This window comes from Tupaia chinensis, unplaced genomic scaffold, assembly GCF_000334495.1.
Source record: "Tupaia chinensis unplaced genomic scaffold, TupChi_1.0 Scaffold000086_1, whole genome shotgun sequence".
Lineage (NCBI taxonomy): Eukaryota > Metazoa > Chordata > Mammalia > Scandentia > Tupaiidae > Tupaia > Tupaia belangeri.
In genome coordinates, this window is record NW_006159548.1 from 5,560,053 (window position 1) to 5,575,458 (window position 15,406).

At 42.0% G+C, this 15,406-nt stretch overlaps 1 protein-coding gene across 1 annotated transcript in view; it reads right to left on the reverse strand.

Annotated features, from left to right (window-relative positions):
• The window catches only part of SDAD1 (SDA1 domain containing 1), a 29,736-nt gene extending 22,522 nt beyond the window's left edge, over positions 1-7,214 (reverse strand). Inside the window, exons 1-5 of the mRNA XM_006142947.3 lie at positions 7,022-7,214; positions 4,845-4,949; positions 4,180-4,278; positions 1,091-1,201; positions 72-143 (exon numbers count right to left, since the gene is read on the reverse strand). Of these exons, the coding sequence (XP_006143009.1) occupies positions 72-143; positions 1,091-1,201; positions 4,180-4,278; positions 4,845-4,949; positions 7,022-7,111 (477 nt within the window). The 5' untranslated portion in view covers positions 7,112-7,214. The remainder of the gene's footprint in view (positions 1-71; positions 144-1,090; positions 1,202-4,179; positions 4,279-4,844; positions 4,950-7,021) is intronic.
• Positions 7,215-15,406: the final 8,192 nt, after the last annotated feature.

Sequence of the window (15,406 nt, forward strand, 5' to 3'; positions counted from 1 at the left end):
AAAGAGGGGAGAGAAGATTGAACACACCGATGGTACAATGCTGCAAATGGGGAAAGTGAAAAGGTACTTACTATATTCACTTTATTGTTCTTGTGCTTTGCATTTATATTCTTGATATCAGTCACGATATGTGTATATAAAGTCTGAGGAAAAGAAACAGAACATAGATGAATTAAGCCTAACCAACATTTCGAACCTTGTTAAATCTGGAAAAAATATGAATGGGTTCTATCGTTTAACGATGCAACCCTAAACACTGGGTGCTATTGTTTGAATATCCACTCTAAAGTCCTGTGTTGAGCCCTAAAAACAGGACGAAGAGGGTGAAAAGTTAATCTGATTATGGTTCTGAACAGTGGGAAGAGGTTAATGATTGAGTGGTTAGGCAGGGCCTCCATGACTAAATTCTGGGAGTTTATAAGCAGAGGGAGTAACACCAGAACTAGAGAGGGAAACCCACATGGAACCCAGTCCACACGTTCTACACGCACCACCCCCCTCTGCTTCTATCAGCTGTGCTGTGATGTAGGCTGGCCTCATACCAGTCTGTGCCTTTGGTCTTTGCAGCCACCAGAATGCTAAGTCAAACAAGCCTCTACTTCTTTATAACTCACTGTCTCAGGATTGTTAGCAATGAATAATGGACTAAGAAGGGGGGCGGTGTGACGGCCATGAGCATCCTCGCCCTGATTTAGCCTGTCTATGATACTACAAGGTAAAGGGCTTGCATTTAGAGCAGGCAGCCTCACTCAGCTCTACCATTCAGCATCTGTGTGACCCTGGCCAAGTTACTGTCTCTCTGTGCTTCAACGTTCTCATCTGTAAATAATAATAATCCCTCTCTCATTGCGCTTTATGAGGAACTGATTAAATATATAAGAGCTCCAAGAATGATGTCTGGCACAAAGCATACACTCAATATGTATTTGCTATTAACACCGTATCATCTGAACACAATGGCTATTTCTTTTCCTCTAAAAATCATTAACTGTATTAAATAATGTAAAGCATCAGGAAGTCAAGGGATTCCAAATCCTGAAGTTTTATGTCAACTCAAGAAGAGTAAGATGCAGGAAAAAAAATTCTTTACCTTTCGTAGAAGTTTATCATGGCAACGCAGAAGTTCGAAGAAGAGTTCCAGCAAACTTGATGGGTTGATGAGGTTCTTATTTCTCAGTAAGATCAAAGCTTTGCAAAATGTCTCGAAAGGAAAGGAAAACATACCATAAGATAATAAAGTGAGAAGATGGAGTATATACATCCCAAAGAGCTTCAGGTCTTTTACCAACCCGTACAATACCGGGCAGCAGAACAGACAGCGTTCACGCCCATGAAGCTTACGGTGGGAATGATGCAGAAAAGGAGACAAATAGAGACATAAGCAAAGGTGTCTCAGGTAGGAAGTGGCACAAGGAAATAAAACAGGGTAATACTATTACTGAACACTGACCTACTGACTGAGGGAGGGCTACTGCACACAGAGAGGTCAAAGGAGGTCTCGGAGGAGTGTCAACATATGACAAAATCCTAGTATGAATGAATCCACAAAAAGGTAAATGGGGTAATAATAACTCAATACACTAAACCTGGAATAATCAAAGCATTCTTCTGAAATCCTGTCAGCACTGAGAATGGCCTAACCGAGCTGTAGGACTTTTGCTTGCCACCAGCTGTCACCTGAACCCTCATCACAACAATGTCAGTCTCCAATGCTACTCATCATTGAACATAACAAATAATCTATGGACAATAGCTGATTCCATGTCTTAGGGTAGGAAAGCTAGTAAAAATGACTCCAGAGCTATTTGTCCAGAATGCAATGATGTTTTTGGAAACATCAGGGGCACTGCTTAAAGGATTAAGGAGTCCTTGGCCAAGTGGTGACAATTTTAACATGAAATAGATGTAATGATGCTAAAAAAGAAGTTCATAAAAACTACTTTAAAGGTAATTACAATGTTGAAAAGAGATATTAAGTTAAATTTTTTCAAACTAACTTTCTTCCATGAGAGAGAGGAGAGACAGAGACACACATGCATCTAAACCAGTCCTTCATGCAGCCATCCAACCCAGCCTCGGTCAGCCAGGATGACAGGTAAGCACAAGTGTGCCCAGCATGCACAGGGAGACCTCAGGATGTGAACCTGGGACCTTCTCGCCACCACAGCAATAAGTTCAATTTTTATAGATTTTATCAAGTAGTGAAAATTACTATACATGTATATTTTGTTTCTTATCACCTTATCGGCCACTGGGCTTTCTTTCTACCTAGTGTATTTGCTACTTTTCTGGGACTTGTGAAGTAATTCCCAGATTTACTTCGTCCTGCTTCCATAGAAACAGATCATATCTCTCTCTCTGCCTCACAGCCAGGAATAATAATAAAAGGAAGGTCTTGCAGTGTACTGTTTTATAGCAAAGGAAACTACTATTTTTTGGGAAAAGCCTACTAACAATCCTCAAACACCAAGTAGAAACAAATAAACACATTTTATTTATTTAGTAATGCCCACAGACCAGTTTGGCTGCCTACTGCCAACCATGTGAAATTTAAAGAAAAATAATAATGAGGAAAAACACCAAGTCCCTACTGAAAATCTCACATCTGTATGACTTATGGAAGAGTTCCATAACATACGTCGAAGCTTTCCTTCCAACTAACGGTTCAGGTCTGAAGCCCTACTCTGTGCAGACAGGTCCCATGTGCCAACCAAGTCAATCAACTGAAAAACTGAGAGCCTCCAACCTTGGCTGGTCTGAGATAGCATTTTTCTTCAGGGCCTAATCAAATTCATAAAACCCCAGAGAAGTATAAAAATGGTAAAATTACAGAAATTAGGAAAATGTAAGAATGAGAAACAAGTTGAATCTATGACGTAACAAGTTTTGGTAAAGGAAATCAACATGCTTTGTGATCATAATATTTGCTGAAGCGCTTGCTGTAAAGGTGATTAAAAAGCAGATGCATTGCACTTGCCAAGAAACAATGAAAAGTAGACGTAGCCGACTTCTGAGTAGAGCCCAGCCTCTGTTGTATGGCCAGCAGTATACCAGATTGTAGAGATGGAAGCCATATGCCAGATGAGGTTCGAGTCCCCTGCCAGGATGCCCTAAAACATACCGGTGTATGTCTGCATGCCCATGGTTCTGGCAGGAACAGAGCAAGGTGACTGAGGTGTGACCCAGTCTTGTGAAGGGTGTCTCTTTCTATCTTTCTCTCTCTTACATGAACACATGAATATACTTCATCATGAATTAAACAAACAAATAAACAAACAAAAACAAAACTGAAAATGCCTTAGGGTAGATCCCCTAGAAGCAGAGCCTGATTCATTATGTGATTTGCTGGAATAAGCTCTCCGAAGGGAAGTGAAAGAAGCAGGAGAGGGCAGAGAAAAGGAAAGCTTAGCAAGGATGTGTCCTCGGCTGGAGTGGAGCATTAGTGGCATCACAGGAAGCCTTGAAGCACAAATCACAAGGCTGAGTTAGATCCCCTTTAAGGCAGGGGGTAGGCCTTTTTCTCTCATAATAACAGTCAGTGAGTGAAGAAGGAAATCCACAGGGGCTATGAATTCCACTTAGCTAAGGATGACACTCCAGAGAAAGGGCAGCTGTGGGCACTGGAAGCTGGCATTCACAGCAGGTGCAAGAAAGTATACACTGGCCAGGAAGAGGGGATCTCATCCACAACACTGCTACAACCACTAAAGGGATAAGACTTAGATGTAAGCTGATTAAGCATTATAAAAATACAGGCTAATGCACATGAAATTTGAATGACTGGGAGACATCACCTATCCAAAAGAGATAAAAGCATTCAGGCAGGTTCAACATGCTGGAAAAACAGATCAGAAACGGGGGTACAACAGAAAAGGAGAGATCGGAAACACAGGCAGGAAGCAGACCACTTATAGCAGGGACTTATAGGCCATGGTATTAAGTTTCATTCTATGGATAAATGAGAAGCCACAGAAGGATTTTTAAAAAGGGTGAGATGTGCTGACTTCCACTGATAAAAGATGTTTAGCTGAGAGGCTCTTCTTGTTTAAACACATACTACTGGGTTGTCAGAAAGTCATGACACATTTTTGCATAGAAAAACACGTCCTGACTTTTCCAACAACCTAATACATGCATACGTGTAAACAACACATTTATAGATCCAAACACTGGTCCTACCATTCGAAGATCTGGATCTAAGACAGTGTGATTGTAGGAAAGAAGATCCTTCAGCTCTTGAGGAAAAGTACTGAGGTGTTCTGGGTAGCACTGAGCAATCTGTAACGAAACAAAGGCTCCTTTGAAGTTTCTTCTTCTATAATTCAGATGCAGAGATCTAGGCTGTTCTGCAAAAACACAGTATGAGTTTCCATTTCACAGAAGTGCATGGTTCCACCTCACTTGACCCCTCTGGTATTTTCTCTAGTCTGTAAAATAATGTGTGACATAATTTTGAACTTGCTTTTATAACAAATTAAAAGAAAAAAAGATAGTTTGAAGGTTTTGTGCCGGTTTGGTTCTGGAAAAAGATCTAGTTAAATCTTCCGATTCACCAGAGTTGAAGAAAATAACATTAGCAAAAAGGTAAAGTTAAAAAAAATTAAGTTTGTACTCCAGAGTGTAATGAGGTTGAGTATTACTGAAAAAAAAAAAAAATTTGTAAATTACGTGTAATGCATTTTTTTTTCTTTTTTCTTTTTTAAGAGATAGTGTCTAGCAATATTGCCCAGGCTGGCCTTGCACTCTCAATCCTTCTGCCTCTGCCTTCAGAGTAGCTGGAATTTCAGGCTCATGCCACCACATTCAGTCATTGGTCTTTGTCACGTTCAGAAATTACTACTTACCTGTGCCATGAACATCACCAGTTCTGCAAGTTCTTTGCTGGGTTTATTTGGTTGTATTGTGAAAATCTCCACATTGGATTTGTAGTGATTATACTGCTGCAGAAACTGTAGAAAAATAAAATTAAATAAACGAAACTGTATTATGTATTTAGCTGAATACACGTGCAGCTCTCTATCACTCCAGGTTTTTATGTAAAAATTATCATCTCAAGAAGACCTTCCCTTCTACTGCATTTAAAATCGCAACCCCACCTTATGTCCAACACATTTTCCTTTTTTCAGCATTTTTCATCACTTGACATGCCGCAATCCCTTCTCCTCCATTCTCCTCTCGGGATCTTGGGCACGCACGCACACGCGCCCAGTGTGAGTTTAAGCCACCGGGTCCGGGACTCGAACCACAGTTGACTATGTGGGAGTCTAGCGACACAGCCATTATGCTAACTGCTGGTCCCACCCCCGGTGTTTGTTTTTTAAGCTGCTGAGTCTGGGACGCAATTGCTCAGCCAGCCATGTGGGATCCAGCGTCTTAACCTCCACACCACCAGCTAGCCCAATGGGGACAGGATTTTACCTGTACCACTATAGTTTCAGTATCTAGCACCATGCCTCGCACAAAACAGGTAATATCTGTCAAATGAATAAACTTCTGCAAATGACGCTTTTGTCTACCTAGACACAAAAGTAAAAAGCCCGAGGCATCCTTCATTCTTTCTTTTCCCCTCGTTCCCCACATCCACTCCACCACAAAGTCCTGTCTGGTGCCTTCATGTGGAGTAGTCTCAGTCTGCCTACCTCTCTACAAGCTGTTGACAAGTCCTATGGCACCACCATCCCTTACTGGACGATTCTGACAGCAGTTATATTAGCTATTCTGCTTCTAGTCTTACTCTCCTATAATCCATGCTATATCAAACTTCCAGGGTAAATTCTTAAAAATATAAATCAGGGACCAGCAGATGGCATAATGGTGACATCGACTGATTCCCATGTAGTCAACTGTGGTTCAAGTCCCAGACTTGGCAGCTAAAAATTCACGCTGGGAGTGTGTGCGTGCGTGCCCAAAATCTGAAGAGAAGGGATTGCAGCATGGCCATGCCCTCGGGGGTTGATTTCTTGCCTTTTAACTCTCCATCAAGCATGTGTGCCCTATAGCAAGAACCTCTCTTAAAACAAACAGGAAACCCCCCAAATACATAAATAAGATGTGTCACTCCCCTTCTTAAAACCTCCCATCAATCACCAAAACACTAAGTATAAAATCTAAACTTCTTACCATGGCCTAGCCCTGCACAATCTCACCCCACCTGCCTCTCCCACATTCATCCACTGCCCTCTCCCACACTCACTACACTTCAGTCCCACCGGCAGCTTCTCGGTTTCCTTCCGAGACCTTCTTCACTTCCTACTCCCTCTTGACAATGCCCCTGACCGGCCTGGCTCAATATTATTACCGCAGAGACGCCTCCCTGTTCACGGAATCTGAATCAGAGCCTCCAGACCTGACATATTCTCAGCCAGTTTTGTCTCCACAGTCCTTTCCACTACACGTCTACACTTACTAAAACAAAAGTTCAAGAGCAGGTTCTCTTACCAGTGTTATTTATCACTGTATCCCCAATGCCTAGAATCCTATCAGCACACAGTAGGTGTCCTCTAGGTTGGTTTGCACTTACATTTGTTAAATGAATGAAACAGGTAGGTGTTATCTCCTTACACATTCAAAAACACGCATAGGGTTGATGATTCACTCACCTCAGTTACACAATTGTTCAACACAGCCGCGACTTAGAATTGGTTTTCAAACCCATGCTCCTAAACAGAGAACTACACGGACTGTCAACCTACTACTCTATCGATGGTTGTATAGTACTTGACGCATTCGGAACCTCCCCTATAGTAATTTCTTGTACTAGTTAGTTACTCTTCACTTCCACTGCCCTGATCTTTGGAAAATGAAGTTTTTAAAGTCCGTTTAAGTGGCAGATAGAAAATTCGAAAAGACAACAGAGTTCCAAAAGGTGGGCAACGACCCCTAGGCATGTCCCCTCTCCACCCCCTTCGCCCCTCCGGAAAGACCCCTGACCCTAACAGAGTCCCAGCGCTACTCCACGCCTCCCCGGCCAGTCTCCACCGTCAGCGCCCCGGCCACGCCGTCCGCGGCGCCGCACTCCCACCTCCTCGATGTAGGCTGGCGGGTCCCGCTTGATCAGATTTTGTAGCTGCGGCAGGTTGCTGGGCAGCTTGTTGTTGTTCCTGCTGGACATGTTGGCAGCCGAGTGACAAGGCGAGCACTGTTACAAAACCCACACTGCCAAGTCGTCCCAGCTGCAGTGAGGACTCGTGCTTCCGGGTGTGACCGGAAACAGCACATGGGACACTCGGCAGGCGGCGCCACATTGGTTCCTAGGGCTCTCCCTACGGAAGCCTCGGAGTGTCAAACTTATTCGCACGGCCGAAACGCTCCATCGTGAGTTGAAGATTTGTATGTGAATGTACTCACCGGTTGCTACTACTGTCCTGCTTTCTGCAACGATCTGACATGCAGACTTTTTCACATATATTAATTTATTTCAACATCTCCACACTCCAATGAAAGAAGTGAGAATCGTTCATTTTTAATCCCATAGTTTAAAATTAGAAGTGGAAAAAACCATAGGGGCAGAGATAGCATTATCCATGTTAGTGGGGGAAGAAAGAACAAGGACATAAATTAGTTCTTCTGTGTGATTTTGAAGTGTTTGCTTTTATTGTATATTAGTTAGTTTCTACTCAGCGTGACCCAGACAAGGGAAAACAGTGTAGACTGGATAAAATGTGATCATCCGACCATCTGTTAAAAAGTGCAGATTAAGGGCCGTCAGGTGGTGTGGTAGTTGAGGCGCTGGACCCCCACATGGTTGATTGCAGTTTGAGTCCTGGACCCAGCAGCTTGCTCTTTCTGTCTCTCTCTGATCAGATTAAAAATAATAATGAAGAAGAATTTTTTAAATTATTAAATATATAAATATATACATAAGAGTAGGTCATTTAAAATCCGTTAACTGTTACAACCTTTGTCAGCACTCATCCACCGGAGTTTTCCATTCATTTCCCAGTAAGTCAAGGACGTGAATACATTTCTACAATCTCATGGAATGAGTAAATAAATATGGGTTGTTGAATTAATTAATGAGAGAGGTTGTTGTTCATACAAAAACACACTCACCCACCCCATGCCAGGCACTGTTCAAACCCTTCACGTGTATTAACTCACTGAATCCCTGGAACATCCCTTCAAAACATCCCTTTTATAGATGAGGTTGACTGCCCAAGTTCCTAGCTAGTGAAGAAGCTGGCATTTCAATCCAGGCGATCTTTATTATGACTACCTGAGAAAGAAAAGAGTAATCTGGCAGCTGTCAGGTGGCAGCTGTCAGGCACCGACAGCAGAAGAGTGACGCTCCCCTGCCTAACTTAATTTCACAAGGCACCGCCTTCAGTTGAGAGATAGATTGAGTGAAAAATAAGACAACTCTGCAGTCACGTCTGAGCACAGACAAAATACAAAATGCTGTGCAAACCACAACAGTTGCATTTGGAGGATGACTTTTTACATTTTAATTTACTAGAGGGCGCCTATGCTTGCTGGAAAGGGGTAGGGGAAGAGAGAGAGAGAGAAAGCATCCCCCATGGGGCTTGGTCACAACACAGTCTCCTCCTCCATCTCTCACCCCTTTCAGGATTTTGGGCATGCGTCCCTACGTGCCTGGTCTGTTTCTCAATCTCTTCCAGCTCAGGACTCAAACTGTACTGTCACCATGTGGGATCCAGCTCCTTAACCACCACCAGCTGGTTCGGGAATGACTATTTTATTTATTAATTTTTGAGCAGGTATTTGTGAAGTTACTAAGAAATAAATGTAAAAAATAGATTTTTAAAAGAAAAAAATTAATAGATTTAATTTGGAGTGAGATTGTATAGGGGGGAGAAACATTCTCCAAACAAAACACATTGAAATTATTTACTGCCATTCCTTTCAAAATTATAAACTTACCTACTATGAATATTTATCTTAAGTCACCAAAATGTGATTTGTGGGGACCAGATCCTGAGAGGAGAAAGGAGGAGAAGGGATTGTGGCGTAGCTATTTCCCCTGAGGGGTGATTTCTCGCTTTCTGTCTCTCTGTCACTCTCTGTCTGTCTGGCGAGCGCACGCGCCCTATAAGCAAAAAAAAAAAAAAAAAATCCCTCCAAAGAAAGAAAAATAATAATAAAATGAATAAATAAAAGGAGGAGAGGTCTTGTTAGTTTTGAGAGATAAAGACTTCATGAAGATGGTTGTTTCAGAGATACGCCTTGAAGGATGTTTTGATTTGAAGGTATATGTAGAGGAAAAAGAAACAACTCAATTGGGATAGGTAAGGAGCTCCATAAGAGGACTAGCAGATACTGTGGAAGTGAAGGTGTTGAATCCCGCATGGCCAATTGTGCAGTTCTAGTCCTGGACCCAGCAGCTTGAAAATCATGATGTGCGTACACGCTCAAAATCCCAAGAGGAGATAAAAAGAAGAGATTGCAGTGTGGCCATCCCTGCTCCCTGTGGAGGTGGGGGAGGCGGGGTGACTTCTCACTTTCCATCTCTGTCTCTCTCTGTCCCTCTTGGATGAATGCACATGCCCTAAAGCAAAAACTGAAAAAAAGAAGTATCTCCTTAAGAGCTTATTAATATAGGGAACCAACAGTTAGCATAATGGCTATGTCGCTGGAGTCCCACTTAATCGACCGCGGTTCACGTCCTGGACCCGGTGGCTTAGAACTCACGCTGGGCTCATGTGTGTGGGTGCCTAAGATCCCGAGAGGAGAATGGAGGAGAAGGGATTGTGGCGTGACCATCCCCCCTGGGGGGTGATTTTTCGCTTTCTGTCTCTATGTCTCTCTCTCTCTGTCTGGAGAGCACACGCGCCCTATAGCGAAAACCTCTCAAAAAAAAAAGTTTATTAATATCGTTTTATTTAGGAAGAACTTCAGGGATATTTCTTACAATATTCTTCTGTGCAAAATTAGGATGTTGAACTAAGTCAATTCTCAAGTCAACCACATGACTTTATTATACTTGCCATAGGACATTAACAACGATATGATGATCAGCTGAAAATTTTGTTTATATTGATCCTAAATAAACTTTCTTTACTCACTTAACCTTACCCAAAGTAATACTATCTGGGGATGCTGGGTTTGCCACACTGGCAATAGTTCTCAAATATGCATCAATAGGATGAAACATTCCTGAGTCTATCTAAAGTGAACATTTTTGTTTCCATATGAGAGTCCAACATTTATTTATTTATTTAAGAGAGAGAAAGCAAGTCTCCAGGTCTGGGACTCGAACTGTGGTTGGCCATGTGGTAGTGTCTAGCGCTTTAACCACCACACTACCTGCTGGTCCCCCCAACACTTATTTTTTAATGATAAAGTATTTGTCTATTTATTTATTTATTTTATTTTATTTTATTTTATTTTATTTTTGGAGAGGTTTTCATTATAGGGCACGTGCGCCCGCCAGACAGACAGAGAGAGACATAGAGACAGAAAGCAGGAAATCACCCCCCAGGGGGGATGGTCACGCCACAATCCCTTCTCCTCCATTCTCCTCTTGGGATCTTGGGCACGCACGCACACGTGCCCGGCGTGAGTTTAAGCCACCGGGTCCGGGACGCGAACCACGGTTGACTACGTGGGAGCCCAGTGACATAGCCATTACACTAACTGCTGGTTCCCTTGTCTATTTATTTTATAGCTTTATTAAGGTGTAGTTGATACACACGAAACTGCCCATCAAGTGTACCATTCGATGAGTTTTGACATCTGTATGCATCCATGAAACCAATATAGCAATCAAGATAATGAATATGTCATCAACTTCAAAGTCTTCCTGTGCTTTACCATCCTCAAAGAGGTCTTCAAACACTAATGAGAAATACATATTATGAAAAAACTGCGCATAGGTTTCAAAAAAGTTTTGCACCAAAATAAACTTGTATTAACTTGCTATAACATGTCTGAAGAAGATCTACTTTGAAGCACTAAAGAAGGATAAGACGCTAATTTGAAAATAGTCCCTATAGGCCAGCCTGGAATGCGTTGATTAAGCTTCGTGCATAGGGAGCCAGATCCCACATGGCTGACCCTGTGGGTTCAGGCATCAGCATCTTGGAAAACATGTCAGACTGTGTGTGTGTGTGTGTGTGTGTGTGTGCGCTTGTGTGTGTGTGCCCTGAATCCTGACAGGATGGAGAAATGGAGGGAAAAAGTTATTGCATGGTGACCAGGCCTCATTAGAGGGTGCTTTCTCTCTCTCCCTTTCTCTCTGGTGAGATCACACACATTCTGTCAATTAAAAAAAAATAAATAAAAGGCAAAACAAAAGCATCCCTATCAGAGAGACATGTATTCTGCTAAAATTGAAGCACGTACAAACATCTAATTTATGAAGCCTGGGTAGGAGAATGGTGAAATCACTGATACTTTATGAAAAATTTGTGGGAGTAATGCCCAAAGAAATCAGATATTTACAAATGCAATACTTCTTTTCCTTTTTTTTTTTTTTTTGAGAGATTTTTGCTACAGCGTGCATGTAATTGACAGAGAGACAGAGAGACAGAAAGTAAGAAATCCTCCATTCTCCTCTCAGGATTTTGAGCATGCACGCACACGTGCCTGGTGTGAGTTTCAAACCACCAGTTCTGGCACTTGAACTACGGTTGATCATGTGGAAGTCCAGTGCCTTAACCACTGTGCCACCTGCTGGCCCACCAAACTTATATTAAGAAGGGGCAAGACAAGGATGAAGAAGATATCCGTAGCAGCAAACCATCCACATCAATTCATGAGGGAAAAACTAATCTAGTCCATGCTAATTGAGAAGACTAACCATTACCAACCAGAAACAACAGCCAACACCATAGACATTTCCATTCATTCAGTTCCACAATTCTGGCAGAAAAATTAAAGTTGAGCGAGCTATCTGCTCAGTGGGTGCCAGAACTGTTGTACCCAGATCAGCCGTAGATAATAGCAGAGTTTGGATGGAAATTTTAAACAAGTGGGATCCGAAATCCTGAAGCATTTCTTCAAAGAATTTTAACAGAAGATCGCACATCTCTTGTTATGATCCTCAAGACAAAACAGAAATGAAGAAATGACTACTAAGAGGTGGAAGTCAAAGCAAACGCAGACCTGTCAGGAGTAGAGGTCATGGCAAGATATTTTGCTTGTTGACTTTCTGGAGGGCCGAAGAGTAATAACATCTGTTCGTTAGGAGAGTGTTTTGAGAAAGTAGACAAAGCTTTAGCAGAGAAACACCTGGAAAAATGTCTCCAGAGTCTTTCAACACCATGACAACACTCCTCATTTCTTTCATAAAATAAGGGATTTTTTTTTTGACAAGTTTTTGCTATAGGGCACGTGCACTCGCCAGAAAGACAGAGAGAGACAGAGAGACAGAAAGCGAGAAATCACCCCGCAAGGAGGATGGCCACGCTGCAATCCCCTCTCCTCCATTCTCCTCTCAGGATCTTGGGCACGCACGCACACGTCCGGCGTAAGTTTAAGTCACTGGGTTCAGGACACGAACTGCAGTCAACTACATGGGAGTCCAGCGACATAGCCATTACGCTAACTGCTGGTCCTAAAAGAAATTTGATGAGAGCTTCAATAGGAAATCACTAGCGATAGACCTTTCATTTTGTTTTGCTTTCTATAGGGTGCATGTACTTGCCACAGAGAAGTGGAGAGAGAGAGTGAAAAGTCACTCCCCAGGAGGAATGACCACACGGCAGTCTCTTCTCCACTCTCCTCTCAGGATTTGGGCACACATGCACATGTGCCCAGCATGAGTTTCATGCCACTGGGTCCAGGACTTCAACCACACAGTTGTCTATGTGGGAACCAGCCACCTTAACCACTGTGCCACTTAGCTGGCCCCTGACTTGACAGTCTTGTTTTGACTCCTGACACTTATTTCTCAATTAAAAAAATCTTTAAAGGGCACACATTTTATTTGAGTTAATAATGCAGAATAAACTGATGGCACCCAGGTGGGGTGCTTTCTCACTTTCCCTTTCTCTCTGCTTCCCTGTCTCTCTCCAGCAGCACATGAGCCCTCTGGCAAAACTAAAAAAAAAAAAAAAAGAAAAAAAATGAATACACACAGAAAAAATTTACCACAAAATCAATGCATAGCTAACATGTGAATTCTAGTTTTTGTCTCTCTCATTAGAAACCAATGATAGTGACTATGTTCAGAAAAGTCAGACGTATGTCAGTTTTTTCTACAGTGTATTGAAAACTATTAGATTACCCACAAGAGGGCGCTCATGCCTTTCTATAAAACAAGAAGATCTCAGCGTCAGGACAAATGTACACATGCAAACTCAATAGGAAACTGAGTAAGAAGTTTTAATGCTTTTCAAAGCTAATTTAATTTTTTTGTTCATTCTTTCCTTTTATTCCAGCTTTACTGTGAACAGTAAGAACTATTGGGCTTGCTTATGAACAAACTTAGTTCCATTATGTTTCTTTTTTTTTCTCTATAGGGCACCTGCACTCACCAGAAAAAGAGAGACAGAGACAGAAAGCGAGAAATCACCCCTCAGGGGGATAGCCATGCTGCAATTCCTTCTCCTCCATTCTCCTCTCGGGATCTTGGACACACACGCACACGCACCCAGCGTGAGTTTAAGCCAGTGGGTCTGGGACTTGAACCGTGGTTGACTACATGGGAGTCCATCGACATAGCCATTATGCCAACTGCTGGTCCCCCATTTTGTTTCTTTGATTTATGTTTTTATTTTCTGAAACCACCAAAACTAAGTTCTTAAAGTAAAAATACTTCTCCAAAACCACCGAAGGTTTTTCTTTTCTATGTCTTTATACTTAAAACTTCAAAGAGTGATAAAATTTTTTCTCTTATTTTAAAAAGAAGGCTTTATCAAAGTACAATAAACTACATATATTTAACATGTACAATTTGATTTCATAAACCCTCACCACAATCAAGGTGATACAACTATCGCCTCTAAATTTCCGTGTGTGTGTGTGTGTGTGTGTGTGTGTGTGTGTGTGTTTTAAGAACACTTAACATGCGGCTAGCAAGTGGCATAGTGGTTGGGACGCTGGACTCCCATGGACTCCCACATGGCTGACTGTGACTTGAGTCCCAGATTTGGCGGCTTGCTTTCTTGCTCTCCCTCCCCCTACCTGGTCAAATTTAATAATAATAATAATAATAAAATTAAATAAATAATTCTAAAAAAAAGAACACTTAACATGAGAACTACCCTTTTAGTGAATATTTTTTTCTTCATTCATGATAGAGCATATGTGTGCTTGTGTGAGTGACAGAGAAAGGGAGAGGGAGAAGGAAGCACAATCCTCAGGGTCTGGTCACACCAGAGTCTGCATCTTCCAGTCCTTCACTGGTCAAGTCACGCACTTACATGCATGTACAGTGTGTTCCAGCCTGACCGGGTCAAGGATTCCGACCACAGTTGCCAGGCACGGTCCCGTTTCTTTTGAGCAGAGTATTACTGCTGCGACATAGCGCTGGCTCTGCTCTTTTCACACCTTTTCAGCGCATAATACAATATTGTTGTCTATGGGTTCTGTCCTGTATAGCTGATCTCTAGCGTGGGTAACATCTTAGTTGGTTTTGAAAGATCTTTAATGATTTTGTGAGTGGATGGGAGGTAGTAACTAGCTCCTTTGTAGACAGACTAGGGCACATCACGCCAATAATTAACCTCACAGGAATAACAGAAACGAAGACTTGCCCTTTCTGTCTGCCAGATTTCCTGGGTGTGCCAGATGAACGCCGTCTTCTTCAGTAAGCTCCGCTCTAACTTCTGGATTCGTTTATGTTACGGATTTTGGAAAGATTGTTAACGCAGATGCATTTATTTGGGTGCTCCTGATTTTTATTGTTAAAGGATTCTACTAGGAAAATTCCCACCATGGGACCCAAGATATTCTCACACCATTGTATAATATTTTCATCTCATAGAAAATATTGGGTCTTCTGGAAGGTCTTGATGCATTTTTGCACTGAAAAACATTGGAAAATGTCATGACTTTTCTGATGACCTAATATAATAGGCTGTGGCTAGCATTTTCCAAATGTTCAGGATGTTTAGGGGCCTGCTGGTGGCGTGGTGACTGAGGTGCTGGACTCCCACATGGCTGACCATGGTTCAAGTTCTGGACCTGGTGGCTTGCTTTCTCATTCTCTCTCTAGTCAAATTTTAAAAAATAATAATAAATAAAATAAATAATTCTTTTTTTTTTTTTAGATTTTAGTCTTGTGCTTTTTTTTTTCTTTTTTTATTAATTCACTTTACACCATCACAACACACAAATGAATTTTCTATCCAAAATACACTGTGCATTGGCTCAATCAAGCACATCCACATACATGTTCTCAGCAAATAATTTTCCAATTCTTACATCCTGCATACCTTGCCCTTTGTCTTGCCATCCCTGATTCCCCATCCCCCACCCTCTGCTATGTCCCATCTTCCTCCCC